The sequence below is a fragment of the Aspergillus pseudotamarii genome (assembly GCF_009193445.1).
Source record: "Aspergillus pseudotamarii strain CBS 117625 unplaced genomic scaffold BDV38scaffold_10, whole genome shotgun sequence".
NCBI lineage: Eukaryota > Fungi > Ascomycota > Eurotiomycetes > Eurotiales > Aspergillaceae > Aspergillus > Aspergillus pseudotamarii.
Window position 1 is genome coordinate 406875 of NW_022475024.1, and position 17765 is coordinate 424639.

General features: G+C 48.9%; 8 protein-coding genes across 8 annotated transcripts; 3 read left to right on the top strand and 5 right to left on the bottom strand.

Moving 5' to 3' along the window:
• The first annotated feature begins 87 nt into the window (after window positions 1-87).
• BDV38DRAFT_239441 (MBL fold metallo-hydrolase) lies at window positions 88-1355 on the top strand. Its single transcript, XM_032053763.1, has one exon. The coding sequence runs from the start codon at window positions 235-237 to the stop codon at window positions 1123-1125; it is 891 nt and encodes a 296-aa protein (XP_031916877.1). The 5' UTR covers window positions 88-234; the 3' UTR covers window positions 1126-1355.
• Window positions 1356-2275: 920 nt separating this feature from the next.
• On the top strand, window positions 2276-3699 carry BDV38DRAFT_239444 (uncharacterized protein). The gene is made up of 2 exons (XM_032053764.1): window positions 2276-2413; window positions 2477-3699. Exons 1-2 carry the CDS (start codon window positions 2361-2363, stop codon window positions 3384-3386), a joined length of 963 nt encoding a protein of 320 aa, XP_031916878.1. The 5' UTR covers window positions 2276-2360; the 3' UTR covers window positions 3387-3699.
• On the bottom strand, window positions 3700-4587 carry BDV38DRAFT_239445 (type 1 glutamine amidotransferase domain-containing protein). The gene has a single exon (XM_032053765.1). The coding sequence runs from the start codon at window positions 4493-4495 to the stop codon at window positions 3803-3805; it is 693 nt and encodes a 230-aa protein (XP_031916879.1). The 5' UTR covers window positions 4496-4587; the 3' UTR covers window positions 3700-3802.
• Window positions 4588-5472: 885 nt separating this feature from the next.
• Window positions 5473-7955, top strand: BDV38DRAFT_10339 (glycoside hydrolase family 15 protein). The gene is made up of 3 exons (XM_032050877.1): window positions 5473-7451; window positions 7510-7574; window positions 7628-7955. The coding sequence occupies exons 1-3, from the start codon at window positions 5690-5692 to the stop codon at window positions 7844-7846; spliced, it is 2046 nt and encodes a 681-aa protein (XP_031916880.1). The 5' UTR covers window positions 5473-5689; the 3' UTR covers window positions 7847-7955.
• A 108-nt stretch (window positions 7956-8063) lies between these two features.
• Window positions 8064-10393, bottom strand: BDV38DRAFT_279791 (uncharacterized protein; the record flags this gene model as incomplete). Its single annotated transcript, XM_032059117.1, has 2 exons — window positions 8064-10229; window positions 10283-10393. 2 exons carry the CDS (start codon window positions 10391-10393, stop codon window positions 8064-8066), a joined length of 2277 nt encoding a protein of 758 aa, XP_031916881.1.
• Window positions 10394-11119: 726 nt separating this feature from the next.
• Window positions 11120-13055, bottom strand: BDV38DRAFT_289880 (HET domain-containing protein; the record flags this gene model as incomplete). Its single annotated transcript, XM_032061350.1, has 2 exons — window positions 11794-13055; window positions 11120-11727 (listed from the first exon to the last, which is right to left on the bottom strand). The coding sequence occupies exons 1-2, from the start codon at window positions 12965-12967 to the stop codon at window positions 11120-11122; spliced, it is 1782 nt and encodes a 593-aa protein (XP_031916882.1). The 5' UTR covers window positions 12968-13055.
• Window positions 13056-13495: 440 nt separating this feature from the next.
• Window positions 13496-14299, bottom strand: BDV38DRAFT_279793 (uncharacterized protein; the record flags this gene model as incomplete). The annotated part of the gene is made up of 1 exon (XM_032059118.1): window positions 13496-14299. The coding sequence occupies one exon, from the start codon at window positions 14297-14299 to the stop codon at window positions 13496-13498; it is 804 nt and encodes a 267-aa protein (XP_031916883.1).
• A 1080-nt stretch (window positions 14300-15379) lies between these two features.
• Window positions 15380-16804, bottom strand: BDV38DRAFT_289882 (uncharacterized protein; the record flags this gene model as incomplete). The annotated part of the gene is made up of 2 exons (XM_032061351.1): window positions 16520-16804; window positions 15380-16470 (listed from the first exon to the last, which is right to left on the bottom strand). The coding sequence occupies exons 1-2, from the start codon at window positions 16686-16688 to the stop codon at window positions 15380-15382; spliced, it is 1260 nt and encodes a 419-aa protein (XP_031916884.1). The 5' UTR covers window positions 16689-16804.
• Window positions 16805-17765: the final 961 nt, after the last annotated feature.

Consider the following 17765-nt stretch of genomic DNA (forward strand, 5'->3'; position numbering starts at 1 on the left):
TCAGGGCAGCAGAAACATACGTCATGTAGGAGAGGGCTGAGTTCTGTTCATGTAATAATGCACCTGTACCCCGACCGACCCTTCTCGGTCGAGTTCTGGCCTTAGAAATGGCTTCCGTCGGTAGCCGTATATTAATGACAGAAAGCACCATGGCTGCCTCCAGTGGACATACGGAGTAGCTATCGAATCTGAAACTATAAATCGAAATCACTTCACGCAAATATCACCACTACTATGGAGCCAACAGTCCATCCAATTTTCGAGACACGAACATCCACCTGGCAGTATATTGTGGCATGCCCGGAAACGAGCGAAGCAGTCATTATCGACCCGGTACTGGACTATAGCCAGGAGCAGCTAACGATTAATACGACCTCCGCCGATAGCCTGCTAGATGTGGTCCATTCACACAACTACAAAATAGTCCGCCTCCTCGAGACCCACGCCCATGCCGATCATCTCACTGCAGCCTCCTACCTCCAATCACGACTACAGGCGCAGGGTACGAAAGTTCCTGTCTGCATAGGACGAAGGATTCGCCAGGTCCAGGACACCTTCGCTAAGCGCTATGCTGTCCCCGCTGATGAGCTAGAAAATGCGTTTGACCATCTCCTGGAGGACGATGAGACCTTCCCGATTGGAAACCTCACAGCAAAAGTCCTATACTTGCCGGGCCATACCCCCGATCATGTGGGCTATCTAATTGGTGGCAATGTCTTCGCAGGAGACTCTATATTCAACCCAGACGTTGGTAGTGCTCGCTGTGACTTTCCAAACGGAGATGCTGAGGCTCTATATCAATCCATGCACAAGCTGCTCGAGCTTCCAGAGGAGTTCAAATTGTACACCGGACATGACTACCCACCATCTACATCCTCAACGAAACGAGAGCCCATGCCTTTTGCGACGGTGAAGGAGCAACGAGAAAGAAATAAACACGTGGCAGGAGGCCGTGAGGAGTTCGTTACATGGAGGAGGACCAGGGATTCGGGACTAAATGAGCCAAGACTACTTCATCAGGCTTTACAGATCAATATTCGCGGAGGAAAGTTGCCTCGGAGCCCCGATGGTAGCCGGAGGATTTTCCTGCAGGTTCCTGTTACATTGCCGGAGAGTTTGGCTTGATTGATTTAATATGTCACCTTGTTACCTTATATGGACTTTCGGGTTTTTTGGGTTCAGATGTAGGGTGTGGTTACATTTGTGTACAAATTGACATTTAGTATGCGGGGAAGGTTCCAATATATATTGTGAGCTGAAGGAGGTAGTAACCAACCTGAGAGACACGGATCGAGACTGAATGAGGAAATCACAATAATTATTGACGATTGAATAAGTTAAAATTCCACAGTCTCACTGGAAAAACACAGTAGATCTATAAAATGTTGTTGTGATGATGATGTTGATACTGAGTATCTTGGCAAAAGTAGGTGGCCTCAGGTAGAAGTTTGAAATCAGGGGAGTGGAAAGTTGGATTTGTCAACACACTAGCAGAATTCAGAGAACCAAGGTAAATAGCCAGAGAGCGTGTATCAGGGGATAAATGTGGTATACGAATTAAGGAAATTATTGGCTGAACCTGACATACTTAGCGGTTTGTTTTAAACAGAAGCCCGACGCAGCTTGCTTGCCTACCAGGACACAGTGAGGCATCGCCCCGCCCCGGTGATATGTGCCTGATGCTATACACTATCCTAGAGAATTATTTCAATGTTGTTATAAAATAAAGTCCAATCCTCTGATCTTTAATAGTGGATGATCTGGGAAACACGACTGCGACCCCCGCGACATTCCATGAGGGATCTCTTGCTCACAACAGGTATCTTGAGTGATCTGCGTGCCGGTTGTCTGCAGCCAAGGACAGGTTGATGAAGGGCATCGGAGAGACCTGTGAGAGCTTCGAGTTATTTCAGATGATCAATTATAGCATCTATATGGATTTTTGGCTTTGGACTTCGAGCATTCGATCGGCCAACCGAGGTCAAGGGAAGGTATAGGGCCATACCCACTTTTATACGGAGAGCTAACCTAACCTGATCAATACCGTTGTGAGCAACAGTGAGAACTCGATACATAAAGGTCTTCCACTGAGAGCTTCGGAGCCCCTTCAGCTCTCTTGATGTTAGTATATTGTGACTGGTCACGGGTCGCGAACCGAGGCATGCACGGTCGGATCGTGATTCGTGAATCTGATTTATTTCACTAGCCACTGCACGGAGCAATAATCACTCCGACAGACTGTTGGACGCGATGATTACAACATACGTTCTAGAACCTTTAATAATGAGTCGAGGTGTCACCGATGATTGCACATTTGCCAACGAAAGAGATCAATTTAGATCTACCATCCCACCAGCATCATGCCTTCAAACGCAGGCCGCTCATCAGCGGCATCCTCAAAGACATCCGCATTGTATGTGACTATCAAGTCTACTTCTCAGCTTGACGCAGTACTGATCCCTCTATGAATATGTAGAGGCTCGAAGGGTCCGACCACCCAGGTCGAATTCGGAGATCAGAAGGTCGATGTGCCCCAGGGCGGTTACTACGACCGTTATCGCATGAACCCAAACCTGGACGAGGTCGCCCGCGATCCAGCCGTGGGACCTGACATTGACTTCTTCCGGAACATCCCAAAGAAACTGGTCGATTCAAGAGTCGGTCAGATATACGCACCCAACTTCTATTACCGCACGAGGAGCGTCCAACTCATCTTCCTCGCGCCTCTCGACCGCTTGCAGTCAAAGCTACCGTCACCCTTGGAGCCTATCACTGCGTTGCCCGGTTACGGGTTGGTCGCGTTGACGTTTTACTCGTACCTCGTCTGCGACAACGACCCTTACAACGAGGTCTCCATCGCCATCGTCGTCCGGCAACCGGGTAATAATAGTTACAGTACGACCCAACTGCTTAGCTCTGTATGGAACCGAACCTTCTACGGATACGTGTTGGCTCTACCCGTCGATACCGAGATCGCTCGAGTACGAGGTGTATACGGATACCAATTCCCCAAATGGCTCGCCAACATCAGTCTGGAGATGGACGAAGACAACATCAAGGCTGACCTGACTGCGACCGATGGGACCCCCGATTTGACGCTGGACGTCCCCCTTCCGGCCCTGACGACCATTCCGTCCCGATCTTCGATCGCAACTAACAACGCGATCAACAAGATTGACGGGAAATGGTACCAGGTGACGGTTCAAACCAACCCACTCCTGGCGGCACAAAGTCTTCTCCCCGGGAACGTCACGCTCTCTCGGAGTGATGGTCCATTGAGTAAACTCCTCAACGAATTGAGCGTTTCGACCATCCTCCGGATGGACATCATCAAGGATGCGCAGATGGTCCTGAACATGCCTACACCATTGAAGGCGTTCGAGTAATGTCCAGTCTTGAAGATCACTTTACGAACCAGCCGTCAGTTATGCGACGATGATGCTGACTGTACTGTATGGCTGCCCGTTAACGATGACTCGGGGCGGGCTGAGATTGTGATATCTCCGGAATGCTTTGTATCAGAGACTTTCGCATGACAGGCATTATACGACAATTATAATCACGCACATTGGAGAAGAATGTATTGCGTTACATAGTACCTGTGGGGGACACACCGTGGAGTAGGGAATAATGATACGTGATGTTTGGGATTCCTCAACGCTCTTCAAATATTATGTCTTATATTTCTGAGTTAGTTACATATAGAGAATTTAGCATTAAGTAGCTGCATCTATCATCCCCTCTTTGCTTTCCATCTCTGGAGATTCCCAGGGCTCGTGCGATCTGGCTACAGGATGGGCGCTCACGAGTGGTTAAGAGCGGCGACGACCTTTTTCGCGGTCTCAGTAGCCGAGCTGGGGTTCTGCCCAGTCACCAGATTGCTGTCGACGACGGTGTATGAGACAAACGGCAGTGTGGCCTTCTTGTAGTGGGCGCCACGCTTCTTCAGCTCTTCCTCGGCGTTGTAAGGCACAAACTTGTCTACACGGGCAAGCACTTCCTCGCACCAGGAGAACCCGGTCATCTCGTGTCCGGAGACTAGGTAGGTACCATCAGAGCGTTCCGTGTTGAGCAATCCACAGTAGCCGTGGCAGACCGAGGAGACGATGCCACCCCGTTCGTAAATCTCTCGCGTGATGCGCTGCAGGCCCTGACTGGCCGGGAAGTCGTACATCACCGCATGTCCGCCAGTGAAGTAGATAGCGTCAAAGTCGGCCGAATTAATCTGGTCGGGTCGGGCGGTGTTCTCCAGCAGTGCCATCCGTGCCGGATCAGCGTGCCACGCTTTCGCGGTCTTGTCGTAGTTGGGGAACTTCAGCGACCGCGGCTCCAGAGGACAGGGGCCACCCGCCGGACTGACGATGGTCTGCTCGAATCCATGCGCCTCAAAGATGTGCCAGGCGTGCGTGAGCTCGGATAACCACAAACCGGTTGGGTGGGATGGGTCGTCGTAGTGCCCGACGTTGGTGACAACGTTCAAGATGCGCTTGACCATACCTGCAAAATAGTAGATTGTATGCGGTACTCCAGAAATAATAGTGTTGCCTTGATCTATCGCTCTGAAGTAAATTCCGACGGGTAGATCATACATAGCAGTGGCTAAGGGGGCAAACAGTCTTCCCAAGCTCTATAATGTTCTCTCGGATAGTTTATTCATCCGCCGCCGTTTGATCGTCCTTCCATCATTCCTCCATTTGGCGCCAAAATAGAGCTTAATTTGTGGGTACCACTGGTGGGTCCATCAATTCTGAACCAAGAACCGTTTTCAGAAAACGAAGCCAGCATTCCTGCAAGTGTGGTACAGAGTACACTAACACGCATGCATGATCATCGAAGGGTAGGCGTATAAGGAAGTCTAGGAACAACACTGCGCATCATCATGCTATCTTGACAAACAATCGGACCTGGTGAGGGACTGGGAAAAGGCCTCAATATTTACGATTAATCGCCGACGTTAAATTTATTCAGTTAAGCCTCGTAATGTGAATCACCACAAAACAATGGCATTATCCCAAACTCAAGTTAAACCTGATCTACCCCCGAAAGGCTCATGTCGACTTGCAGTCATCATCCTCGAATTCCAAGGACACTCGACGCCTCCTTATTACACGAGAGGGGATACTTCCCGGTACATACATACCAAGGGTTCTGTTGGGAGGTGTAGCTTCCTGAAGCATTGCATTCAGCCCTTAGAAACAATTTACGTTATGTGCACGGTACATGTCTATGAAGCTTTCAAATGTTGATGTTGAATGGGTTCCTGTGTTTCCTATGCATTGCCGGCCGAGTACACTATCGCGGTGGTTCTGTAGAGTGTATACATATCTAGTGACTGGATCACCATTGTGTGAACAAAGACAAGTTAAAGACTAACAAAACTAGAAAGCATGGACAGTAAGAAAAGATGTCGTTCATTCGTCTACCCTACTTGGATGAGAACACGTGCCAGATTATGTGGTAACTTCAGAGTCACGGGACTCCTCGTAGGGGACTGCCCCAGTGATGTCATAGGGACAACCTTTAACAGGAACAAAGACAAAGCTTGAAACATATCCCGGAGGAAATTCAGAAATATATGGACATTGTTTGCATAGAAGCTCAATTGTGGCCACCTTAAACAAGACATAGGCCAAGCCATACACATATCTCACCAATTATATATTTGACATCTAACCCCCATATCGCGGAAATGGCCGCCACACCCCCAAGATACTGCAGCATTGAAGATTATGGTATCATCGGGGATATGCACACCTGTGCTCTCGTGAGCAAGAATGGTGGCCTTGACTTTATGTGCTGGCCGGCGTTCGACTCCCCGTCCGTCTTCTGCCGCATCTTGGACAATAATAAGGGCGGTCATTTTACCATCCGCCCGGCAGGAGATATCAAACCAATGAGCAAACAACGATACAGAGCCTGTACAAACGTCTTAGAGACGCGGTGGATCCACGAAGACGGAGTGATCACACTATCTGATTACTTCCCTGTATCAAGCAAAAAACCATCTCATCCGGCGGATTCCGCGTCGACCTGGTGCTCTTGTGATACGGCTGCTGGTGGTATCGAGGGGAAGGGATGTCGATCGGGAGTGGTGAGGAAGGTCGAATGCGTTCGTGGTCAAATGGACATGGCTGTCGAAGTATTTCCTGCATTCAATTATGCGCTTGAGCAGCATGCCGGCCGATGGGTAACTCGTGGTGAGTCAGGCAATCGGGTGAATGAGTATCTATTCGAAAGTGCTACACAGAGCCTACAGCTCAGTATTATTACTAGCCCTGATTCATCTGCTGAAGGTTCGGGTGAGACCCCTAAGATCTCATTTGAGACCCAGGACAGACCAGGGATGAAAGGACCGGGGGTCTTTATGAAAATGACAGTGCTGGAAGGGCAATCCGCGACGTTTGTGCTACATGACAGAGGAAAGGCTCTCCCGCGCGCTAATGCTCTGGTATCCTACTTGTGCATGATAGAGCACGATACTGCCGAATTTTGGGCGGCATGGATCAACCAGTGCACCTTCCGAGGTCACTACCGCGAACAAGTGGAAAGAAGCCTGCTGATACTCAAACTGCTCACGTACAAGCCTACTGGTGCTATTGTTGCATCGCCGACCTTTTCCCTCCCAGAAAGCATCGGCGGGCCGCGGAACTGGGATTACCGGTACTCTTGGGTGCGTGATGCTGCGTTTGTCGTCTATGTTTTCCTCAAGAATGGATACCCGAAGGAGGCAGAGTCATATATCAATTTCATCTTTGACCGTGTTTTTCCACCGGCGAACTGCGAACATCAGACTAACAGACCGTTTCTTCCAATCATGGTGACGATCCATGGAGATCATGAGATCCCCGAGTCGGAGCTTGATCACCTGGAGGGATACATGGGTAGTAAACCGGTACGAATCGGAAACGGAGCGGCCAGCCACACTCAGCTAGACATTTATGGAGAGCTCATGGATAGCGTCTACCTTTACCATAAGCATGGACGTCCCATATCTTATGACCAATGGCTCGCGGTAAGGCGGATGACAAGCCACGTGATGGATGTGCTTCATGAAACGGACAGATCAATCTGGGAGGTAAGAGGGCAGCCGCAGAACTTCGTATATTCAAAGATAATGCTCTGGGTTGCATTGGATCGAACTCTGCGATTGGCGGAGAAGCGGTCGAATTTACCATGTCCGGATCGGATCGAGTGGCTACGTGCCCGAGATGATCTCTACGATGAAATAATGACGAAGGGATACAACTTCAGAGACAACTATTTCTGCATGAGTTACGAAAGTCCGGATATATTGGATGCAGCCGTTCTGATTGCCCCGCTTGTCTTCTTCATTGCGCCTAATGACCCTAGGTTCCTGAACACACTGAAGAGAGTCATGCTACCCCAAGCCAAGGGAGGGCTGTCGATGGCGAACATGGTCTCTCGATACGATCACACCAAGGTTGATGATGGTATGACCCTCAAAATTACTGAATACCATGGACAGCTTAACTAACCGAGAAATGGCAGGCGTCGGAGGTCGTGAGGGTGCGTTCGTGATGGTGACCTTTTGGCTAGTCGAAGCCATGATGCGCGTCAGTACTCCCTCACTTGCAGCTTGTAGAAGTGTAGTAGCTAAATAAACCAGGCCTCGAAAGCAATGTCCTATACCGTCGATGATCCGTTTTATCGGCAGCTGCGAAAGCTGGCGATCACACATTTTGACAATATGCTTTCGTTCGCGAACCACCTGGGAATGTTCTCAGAAGAGGTGGCCATCTCTGGCGAGCAGATAGGTAACACTCCGCAAGCGTTTAGCCATTTGGCTTGTATTAGTGCAGCAATGAACCTGGGTGGAGGGGATTGAGGTGCTAATTATAATGCAATTTGTGTATATCACCGGCGCCTTTTCTTTTGTATGTATGGTTACAAACTATGTAAATTTGTCATTAGCATTAGTTAGTACTCAAGATGGAACATGAGTGCATATAACCCAAACTAATGGATGAAAGCGAGTAATATAATATCCAAGAGCAACAGACAATCTCACCACGTTTTCCTCCAATGAGCAAGAACAAACCAATTCAAGTAGCTGTAATCACCGCATTTCCATCGGGCACCTTGGCGTGATATTCCAACACCATCCGAACATCCTTGCCAGGCTCCAATCTAACAAACCACTTGACCTCACCATTCCTCATCATGACTGCTTTCCCCTTACCCCTATCCCTTTCCAGCGCCATGTCCACCTCACTGCCTTCCTTCTCCAAGCCCTTTGGCTCTAGCACCTGGATCCGCATCTGTTCATTGTCCTTGACCGGTATCTGATCCGAAACGATCATATCAATCGCTGTGCTCTTCGTATTCTTCACCCAGCAGCTTCGACGAAATACTGCAGCTTTTTCCTTACTGATATATCCAGCAGAAAGTTTCCGAACTGTGGGCTTGGCGTATGTCACCAGAACATTCGGGTCAACGCCAAGGGAAATATTGAAGGAATCATTCGGTGCACAACTCGGCAGTGTAGACGTCCCCAAGAAGGTCCCATCAACTGATATACCAGTCTTCCCACGCAGGATATTGACCGACGAAGTATTCTTAACTCGAGCACGAAGAAAAGCAGCGGCACGTATCTTGGGAACAATCACATGCGTCAGGGTTAACGATTGCAGGGTCGACTGAGCAATAAGATGGCGCCGATGACTAGTCGAGGGAGCAAGGGTGCGGAGACCAGAAAGCTCATACGTTGTGGTCAGACCGTAGTTTTGCGGAACCGAGTCTTGTCGTTCTATACTAGGTGATGCAATCGTTTGAGTGTCACTGTCGCTGTCATTGCCTTCCTCATTGTCCTCATTATCCTCACTAGTGCCCCATCCTAGTGCTCTCCGGGCTGACGGGACCCATGAATGACGCGAATCGCGCCGTGCTGAGGACGGTCCCCGGCGTGCCCCTACTCCATGCATCGCTGCTGGGGCTTGTTGTGCCATTGATTGTTGTTGCAAGGCTTGTTGTTGCAAGGCTTGTTGTTGCAAGGCTTGTTGTTGCAAGGCTTGTTGTTGCATCTGCTGTTGTTGCATCTGCTGCGCGTTTGGAACTGTACCGGATTCTTGGACACTTCGTGCACTGGCCATAATGTGCGCACGAGCGCGTAATTGGGCATCAACGGCTGCGGCATACGGATATGCGTTGGTCGCCATAGCGCTGGGCTTTATCTCAGCCGGACTTCGTAAAACGTCCTGCCATGAAATCGATTTAGGGTCCTCAATTGAGCAGGTTGTAACATGCCAGGGCTGGAGAATGGGAATTGGTTCATCAAGGCCTGAGAAGGCTGCATGAGACGTGGAAAGAGTAATTTTAGCGTCTTTCCACGTCTCTGAACTCTTATTCTGGAAGTCTGCGTTGTAGACCAGTGATGCGGCGGACGCTGGGGTATTGATCTTCAAATTATACCGAGGCACCCAGTTCGGACCAGGAACGATATACGTCAGGTTCATGGTAACTTCAATCGACTGGCCACTATACGTGACATTCTCAGTTACCGAGCTCCGCCGACTAGACCCCGGAGTGGCCGCCGCATGCCCATCAAGATAGACCTTGACTTGCCCGACGCGGTCCGTCCAAAACATCTTCTTCTCATTTATATCCCGTTTCTGCTGAGCCCGTCGTTCCTGTCGCTCCCTTACGCGTTTCTCACGACCTCGCCGAACCTCCTTCAACGCAGCCTCCTTCGCCTTAGTATGAGCCGACTCCAACCGCTCTCTCTTCCGCTTAACCCTCTCCAGTGCCTTCTCCCCATCCGCAATCTTCACCTCCGTATCCCTCGCCCGATCCCCCTCCGTCTTTCTCTGCTGAAGATACATCTGCAGAAAATCATTCAACTTCGCGGGATCAGAATTAGTCGACTCAATACTCTTGCCATAGCCGACAAGAAACTGCAACACAAACAGCGATGCGGACTTATCGTCCTGCGCCTTGGCAAGGGAGGTGTTCAAGGTCTGTTCTTCTTTAAGGATAGCCTGGAGGGCTGAGTCATCGATATCAATACCTTCGTCGTCCGTCGTCATATCCTGATCAATATCGCTTTCCTCATCGACTGTGAGGTCAGGATAGACGTCGTTGAATTTCTCCCGCCGGGGTACGACATCGGTTTGCATGTCTGTTATTGTGGCTGGACCGGAGCCATCGATTTGGACGGAGTCCAGGTCCACGTTGGGGTCTAGGCCTAGGATTGTGATTGCATTTTGGCCTGGCTGGTGCATGTCTTAGTATATGATAGGAGGAGTGTAAAAAGGACAATACTTACATGGATAACCGTCTGAATCTCACGGGTGATCGTGGCCCTCTGAGGGGTGATTATCACTGATTTGGTGGGGAGGCTAGAGATCTGGATCTCCGATTGATGGATATCAGCCATGGTTGGGAGACAAAGGGAACATGGATATGGATATGGCCAGGAGGAAACAATAATAGTTGAGAAAAAGTAAAGAAAATAGTCAAGGCGCTGTTTGAGAATGGTCAACCCAAATGCCGGGGATACGACGGCTTTAAATAAACAAAACGCAAGGCATCTATGGTGAGAGCCTTAGCATAGAGTTGCACAACGTTGCACTAGCTGACTAAGCCCATACACAAATACACGTGATTATATACAAAAATAGATTTAGCGTCAACTTGGTGATGCTGCTTGGGCATGACTGGAGGTACGTCTCTTCTGGAAGTGAATATCTCCAAGAATAACAAAACAAATTGAAAAGTGGCGGTACTTACTTATTGTGAAGGCCGTTTAGAGTTCCATGCAGATTTTCGTAGAAGCTTCCAAGAACTGTTTTTCAAGATACTGAGTTTAAGTAGTTGCAATAAGTTGATCAACACTAGTAGTACCTCCGCTCTTCAGTGGTCACGAGTTAAGAAACTTTAATCTAGTGCTATATTGGAGGGTTCCTGGAAACTTGACAGACCATTGAACACAAGGTATATGGATAGATAGGGTTTAATCATGGCTTATATGTATCTTCCTTTCTTTGTGAGCGATGAGCTACGTACAGTAGATGTCTTGAAGTCTGTAAAGTCCGAAGGGGCAAACCGAGGATATTGCACTATTTGTGACCTCCAACTAAGACTCTTGAACGGCTTCCACATACTATTTCAAGCAGAACACCTCCTTCTTTTTTATCCAATTCTGCCCGATATCAAACATCTCGCCTTCCATGATACCGTCGACAACACTGGGCCCAATATATATCCAGTGCTTACCGTCATCGTGCCGAGTAACAACCTGCGGAAGTGTCCCTCCGATGAAGACACACACGGTATCTCCGGGCTTGGTGTGACATGGTACGATCGCCATACGCCCGTTTGTGGTAAGAGCAAAACTTCTACCTGGCCATCGAAGCATTATGAGATTTAGATAGCTGCGCCAGAACCGATGCTGGTCAAGAACGTATTCAGCTGTGTCTAGGTTAACAGGGCCTGAACCGGCCTGACGTTCGTGCTCTTCATTTTCTGCAAGGTGCTCCAGGAATGTGATCAAACTGTTTAGAACATCGTGGTCTGGGTACTGAGAGAATTGAGGTGACTTGAGCCAGCCACACTGACCGATCAGGACGCCCAAGAGGCGTTGGTGGGCGTTTGGGCCGTCGGGAATGTGGGCCAAACAGTCCTTGAGGGCTGTCAAGACTCGACCTGCATATATAACGCTTGAGCTCCTGTCGAATACCTCGCTGAGCGGAACAGTCTCGCCGACCGCATCTACCGACATGCCGGCAATACACAGAATCCCGTCGCTATAATCACTGGCCGTGAGGGATAGGCTACAAGACGACGATGGGAGGGACGTTGCAGCTGGCCTCCCAGCCCTACAGCCCACGACGGGCAGGTAGCCGTCGTTCCAGCCGCTGCCCCAAGGGGGACACCATGAAGGGATATTACCACGATCCATGTTTGGAGGGAAACGTAATGATGGCCAATCTCCGACCCTCTCCAAGCATTGCCGGAAAAAACTGGCATGAATCATTCCGTAGTTGTGCTGAGCCTGATCGGAGTAATCGACCACCACCTTCTCACGGAGGGCGTCTGGAAGCATGTCTCGAACTGCATAGACATAGTCCAGCTTTACGGATGCACCCTGACTCTGCATGATGTCCATTGTCGCTTGGAGCCCATCAATCTCCTTTTCAACCTGTTCCAACCCTGTCTTCAACCGGCGTGCGTTCCGGATGAGCCTGATCCCGTTCGTCGACCGATTCACCTGATGCTCACCCATAGCCTTAATGTGTAAGCCGGCGATATTGCTGATGAAGAAAGATCTTGACGTCGCAATGGCAAAATTCACGATAACATGCCATTCAATCAGCCGCGCGCCGCATAGAAACACACAGGCACGCGCCAGGACGACCTCCTGAACAATCCAGAGTCGCTGAAACCAGGCCCGACTATAGAGCAACAATGCGGCACGCCAGAGCAGATCGTCGGGATGCGGAAGCCCATGCGATACGATATCGTCCGTGCTTAGTGGTCTCCAACCTCCTTCGGTCTCCTTCAACGACCAAATCCTTTCCGTAAGTTCGGGCAACAGCGAACACGCCAAATCACTCTGGTCAGCTGCATCTCCCAGCCAGATTACGACTTGATCCGCGCAGGAGTAGAGCTCTCCCATTCCCGCGACCTGGTGCGCCTTCTCCTCTGCATCGGTTTGATTGATGCAGATGGCGTCCACCCATATCCATCCGCTTCCAGAATGTGCGTGGATTCCGCGTAGTGCTTGACCCAGAGTCCGCGAGATACGGAAGTGCGCACCGTTGCAAACGCTCTCTTCCATTTCTGGGGAGGTACCCCATGCGTACGACAGGGCCTCATATTCCGGGGCCTCGTAAATGGAGAACGTCTCTAGAGTGAATTGAATCTGGGGATGTACCTCGATAATCTTGAGGACGCGGAACTCATCGGGTTCAATGTATGAATAGATGTAGCGGCGTGTATCTTCATCCATACTGATTTCTTTATTTCTTCGAGCAAGTAGTGACAGGTGTCTCGGGATATTAGTCGCCGTCAGATAGCGGGGTCCGATAATAGTTACAGTGGACGTTCCACTTGGCGGCACCTGATATGAGGGCTTGGGGCGATGTCGGCCTAACACACCTGTTTTCAAGAGTTCGATTGAACTAGTCTAACTCGTCAAGGTTTAGTGGTGGGCGTCTTAGCTCTGCTGGGCCGTTTGTGGTGTCAATTATTATATAAGCTACTGAATAGCTTTCCAGGTAGTGTTCGTGATAAGTTCGTTTCATTACTATATCTACTTGTTTTAGGGTGGCTTTTTCCTACTATAACCTATTGCTGGGACACCGAAACTACCACCAGCCTTGCAATATACACATCCCTCGTCTGTCCTTCTTATCTATAGATGAAGCATTTGTAATAGGTGTTACTTAATAACCAAATCCTCTCCCTGGGGACCTTTCCCACGACCAGGGACTCTAATAGTCGGTCTCAAAATTTGTAATAACACAAGGACAGAGCATTATGGAGGTTTATAAAACGTATTCCGAGTCTTCCTCCACAACATAAGCTCCATAGAGCCTTCAGCTCGTCCTCTATCCCGTCGTAGCGGCTCGAAAACAAGCCCTTTCTTTAATTCTTCACGGGTAAACCCCCTGGTGTGCACATACTTTCCTCCATGAGCTGAGAAGCTTGTCCAACGCGGTGGGTGATCAGTTTCCCAAACTAGTTGCAGATTCACCAACCCATCGACTTCCAGCTTGGCCTCCTCTTGCTGTTGCTCTGTCGTATTTGAACCGACGGGAGCAACACTTGGTGCATACTCGAAATTCTGCAGATGCTTTCCACATAGGGTCGAGAGGTTGAGGTTCTCTAGCTCTGGCATCGACTGGTCCAGATGAGGAACGATCGGTGTCCATGAGCCAGTGGTCAAACGACACTCTTGCCACGTGAAAGAGTGGAGGCTGGGATATTTCTGGAGAAAGAGTAGAATTGACTCCCCTTTCGCCATGAATCCTAACAGTGCACATTTTTCAAGCCTCGGCAAGTGGACTTCATGGGCGATGCTCTCAAAGATCCGGTCGTAACTATTCAACTTCCCACCTACCGGCGTCTGCCGGGCAGATAGGTCCAGCTCTCGAAGAGCCGACGCAGACTTCAGTAAGGATACAATTTGTTGTGTCCCATCAGCCAGTACTGCACCAGGATCATCGTGCAATAAAAGTCCATTCAATTCCTCCGATGAGTCAGATGTTTCTTCCCATTTACTAAGTGGGTCTTTATCTATCTCGGCGAGGTCAAAGGTATTGTTTATCTCCCCAGACATAGACAGCTTCAGTGTTTCTAAACCCTTACTTAGCGTCCTCAGCGGGTTTGGCTGGAAGCCCGCTGCATAAGTGGTAATATGGCCAGATGGAATGCAGCACCTGGGAGTTCTGCGATATACATCGAGCTTCTGGTTACATCATCCAGTAGATGAAAGTGGCCCCTCCGAACCATTGATGGGATCTTCCCGTTGAGGGCCAGAGGGACAAGTAGGCAATGATTGGTAGGGCTTAGGATGAAGTCAGTGGCCATGGCTCCTTCAAGCTGTAGCCAGAGGTATTTACTCAGCAACCATGCTATCCCATGTGCGTACATGGATCATGGTTTGATGAGATGCTAAGTCTACCTAGTCTAACTTAAGTTAGAGCACGGGGCAATTGTATTGGTGGTTTGGATGTATGCTTCGGCGAGTTCAAGGCCGCACCGTTATCTGTTTCGAAAGGCTCTGCAAAGCCAACAGCCATGACAAACTTGTTTCCGGGTTGCTTTGTTAATTGCTTTAACACACTAAATGGATGGGATTTCTAGTATGATATAGAACCGAGATGTATATATCACCGAACGAATTAGCTAAGCATTTATGCCGGGCTATTGTGGTACGGCATATATAGTCATTTTAAGCAACGATAACCTTTCTTTTTCTTGGTGGAGAAGTAAGCAAGGCATCGTGTGACGAGTGATTGCCAACCAGACCGCAGGAAGAGTTACGAAGTTGATTTTTGCCTATATGCATAGTCTCGTACGGATGGAGTCTCGTTGGAAATTATGTTCTCGGACAGAATCTCGCTCGCCAATAATGGAGGTTCATAACGTTCAACATTTGATATTGGCCTTGGCTGGAGTGGTTGTGGCCTGGCATGATAAGTAAGAACACGCAGCGACTGACCTTGGGCCCTCTTAAAGAAAGGATGGTGATCCTTTGCCTAAGTACTCACGTCGGCACAACTACGCGATTGACTTGGGAGAAATTTTGTATCCAGCATTAGATCGGTTGGCACGTTTAACAAGAGGATAATTGAACCGAGAGGAAATAATTGAATACAAAGCGGCCACAGAGATATGCAATCTCTCCTGCCTGTGCTCAGGCCTGTCTTCCTGCAGTAATTTGGATAGGTAGCTTGATGGAGCTTGTTCCGGTCAAGCGACTCAGGGTAAAATAGGAGACCTTAAGCTTCAAGATGTATATTCGGGATATATAACAGGAGTGGAAGGTCGGTATGAAGGATTTGCCTGTGGGAAGACTAGTGGGAATCGAGATAGATGCCGTATAGTACGTCTTTTGCTGAGCTCTGTGTTGACATGAAGAAATGTCATCCTGGGCGCTATGTGTTTTGATTTCTTTCTGCCAGACAACAGAGCCGACCTGGATATTGAGTAAGGGAATGACCTGCTGAAAGGTCCGTCGATTCATCTGATTCCATTCATTCGGGGCATTTGTGGGAAAGTCGGTGAAGGGTAGCACGCCCAGAAAGGTCATCACTTTCAGTTGGCTGCAGACCGTATCCAACTGGGGCGGTTGTTCATCCTCGACAGGGTCGAATCGAAGGTTCAGCTTTGCAAGAATGCTCGATGTCACGGAGGGCTCGCACCCGCGAAGCTGCACCACTAGCGGCCGGGGCTGAATTGCGAACAACTTCAACTGTCCGGTCGGGATCCTGAACAGGCCTTTCCGAATTAGAGTCTCTGCCCATGGGCGATATTCTGCGGAGTCTTCTTGGACACTCAGTGGTGGCTCTTCATCCACGGTAGGGATAACGTGTACTTTCTTGCCAACAGCAGCCAGTACATTAGACGCGAATTGACTATCACCATCAGACAGATTCTTCGTTATCCAGACCTTGATGATGTAGCTCACCCGACATGCAGTGGGCGCGAAATCATCAGGTGCGGTTCCCTGCCTGTGTAAATAGACCGGGTCACCGAGGGTAGGTGGCAAGCGCGCATGGGCATCTTTTAAAACCCAGTTGGATGTTTCGTGGTCACACGCTTGGGGCAACAGCCGGGCAGGCAAAACAAAGTTGAACGGAAAGGTATACAGAATGCCGCGGCGAAGAGCTCGACAAGGAGGAAGGCGTCCAAAGTCAACGGGCTGGCGCAGCCTAAGAAAGCAGTGAGTGGCCGCTGTTCGATTGATAATAGTCCCCGGTGGTTCGACAGTGGTCTCACTGATGCCTATGGTCTACGTAAGTCGAAAGCTTCGTAATTTAATCTAGAAACCAACCTTCGAAGGTGATCTGAAAGGCATCAATGGCGACATCCTCGTTCACAGTGACCGTCACATTGCCATTGATCTCATCACCCGTTGTGTAGCTATTGACAACCCCGTTCTTCTGATCTTCGAGAGTGACTGTAACCTGGGGGCGACTGCGCCGGTCCACTATTGCAGCCATACGGTGTAGAGAACACTACAGAGGATATGTTCAACACAAATAGAGAGACATTTGGAATGCACCTGATAAAGTCCCATGTTCTCTGGTTATCAAGAGTGTATCATCAGCGCTGCGACGGTTACTGCCGGCGTCCTTTTGTTCGATAGTTCTTTGTTCTTTGAGTCCAAAGTGGCCGATCTCGGAAGCCAAGCAAGGGGGAACTCTCGTAAATTGACGCCCTCCGTGTGACGACGCAAGTATTCCGAGGGACTCGGCTTAGTCTATTCCAAGGAACAGGGATATTCCTGGATGAATATGCCAGCTGAGTCAAGATGCCCATACACAGACCGTGGGACGATAGAGCCCGTTCGAGGCAATGAGCGATCCTCCTTTATTCTCCAAGTTGGCAACACAGCTGATAGTCTGATTCACAATGCGTCTTACATCCATGCTGCCGGCATCTCACAGTAGCAAACAATAATCAAAGGGTTGTTTTATGCGAGGAAAAGGGGGTAGTGACATGGCTATCGTAACACGTGATGTATATCCAGCGGAGTTTAGGGCTTCGAAATAAATATAAGCTTATGGTCGTTAGTCTTTCTCCCCACGCCACTCATTTCGCATAGAATTAATAGGATGATAAAAGATAGACTCTAATATTTGATTATCTTTAGGACATTGTTATCCTTTCTGGAACAGTTGAATAACTGGTTTACTTATGTGATTCTGCCAGGTACGAATATCAGTCTCCTTAGGCCTGTCGGATAACATACAGAGGTGCTACGAGTATCATAAGCACCAAGGAATATCGGGATACGATTGCTTTAGGGGCCAATGTAAATTCAGGGTCGCAAGGACTAGAAGGGTGCGTGGAAGGTGTCCCAAGTGGTGGCATTTCTCAGCAATTTCCTCTCCTACAATTAATTTAAATCAACCATTTCAATCGGAACTAAACCCGGTTTTCCTCCCATCACTTTCGATACACCACGCGGATTGAATCAAGACTTTTTTTTTTTTTTTTTTTTTTTTTTTTTTTTTTTTTTTTTTTTTTTTTTTTTTTTTTTTTTTTTTTTTTTTTTTTTTTTTTTTTTTTTTTTT

What these genes read in the sequence shown, in the direction of transcription:
- BDV38DRAFT_239441 (XM_032053763.1), top strand. Translation starts at nt 235, where the DNA reads ATGGAGCCAACAGTCCATCCAATTTTCGAGACACGAACATCCACCTGG.
- BDV38DRAFT_239444 (XM_032053764.1), top strand. Translation starts at nt 2,361, where the DNA reads ATGCCTTCAAACGCAGGCCGCTCATCAGCGGCATCCTCAAAGACATCC. An exon ending in TCCTCAAAGACATCCGCATT is followed by an intron (nt 2,414 to 2,476) that starts GTATGTGACTAT and finishes ATGAATATGTAG; the next exon opens with AGGCTCGAAGGGTCCGACCA.
- BDV38DRAFT_239445 (XM_032053765.1), bottom strand. Translation starts at nt 4,495, where the DNA reads ATGGTCAAGCGCATCTTGAACGTTGTCACCAACGTCGGGCACTACGAC.
- BDV38DRAFT_10339 (XM_032050877.1), top strand. Translation starts at nt 5,690, where the DNA reads ATGGCCGCCACACCCCCAAGATACTGCAGCATTGAAGATTATGGTATC. An exon ending in TCACACCAAGGTTGATGATG is followed by an intron (nt 7,452 to 7,509) that starts GTATGACCCTCA and finishes GAGAAATGGCAG; the next exon opens with GCGTCGGAGGTCGTGAGGGT. An exon ending in TAGTCGAAGCCATGATGCGC is followed by an intron (nt 7,575 to 7,627) that starts GTCAGTACTCCC and finishes TAAATAAACCAG; the next exon opens with GCCTCGAAAGCAATGTCCTA.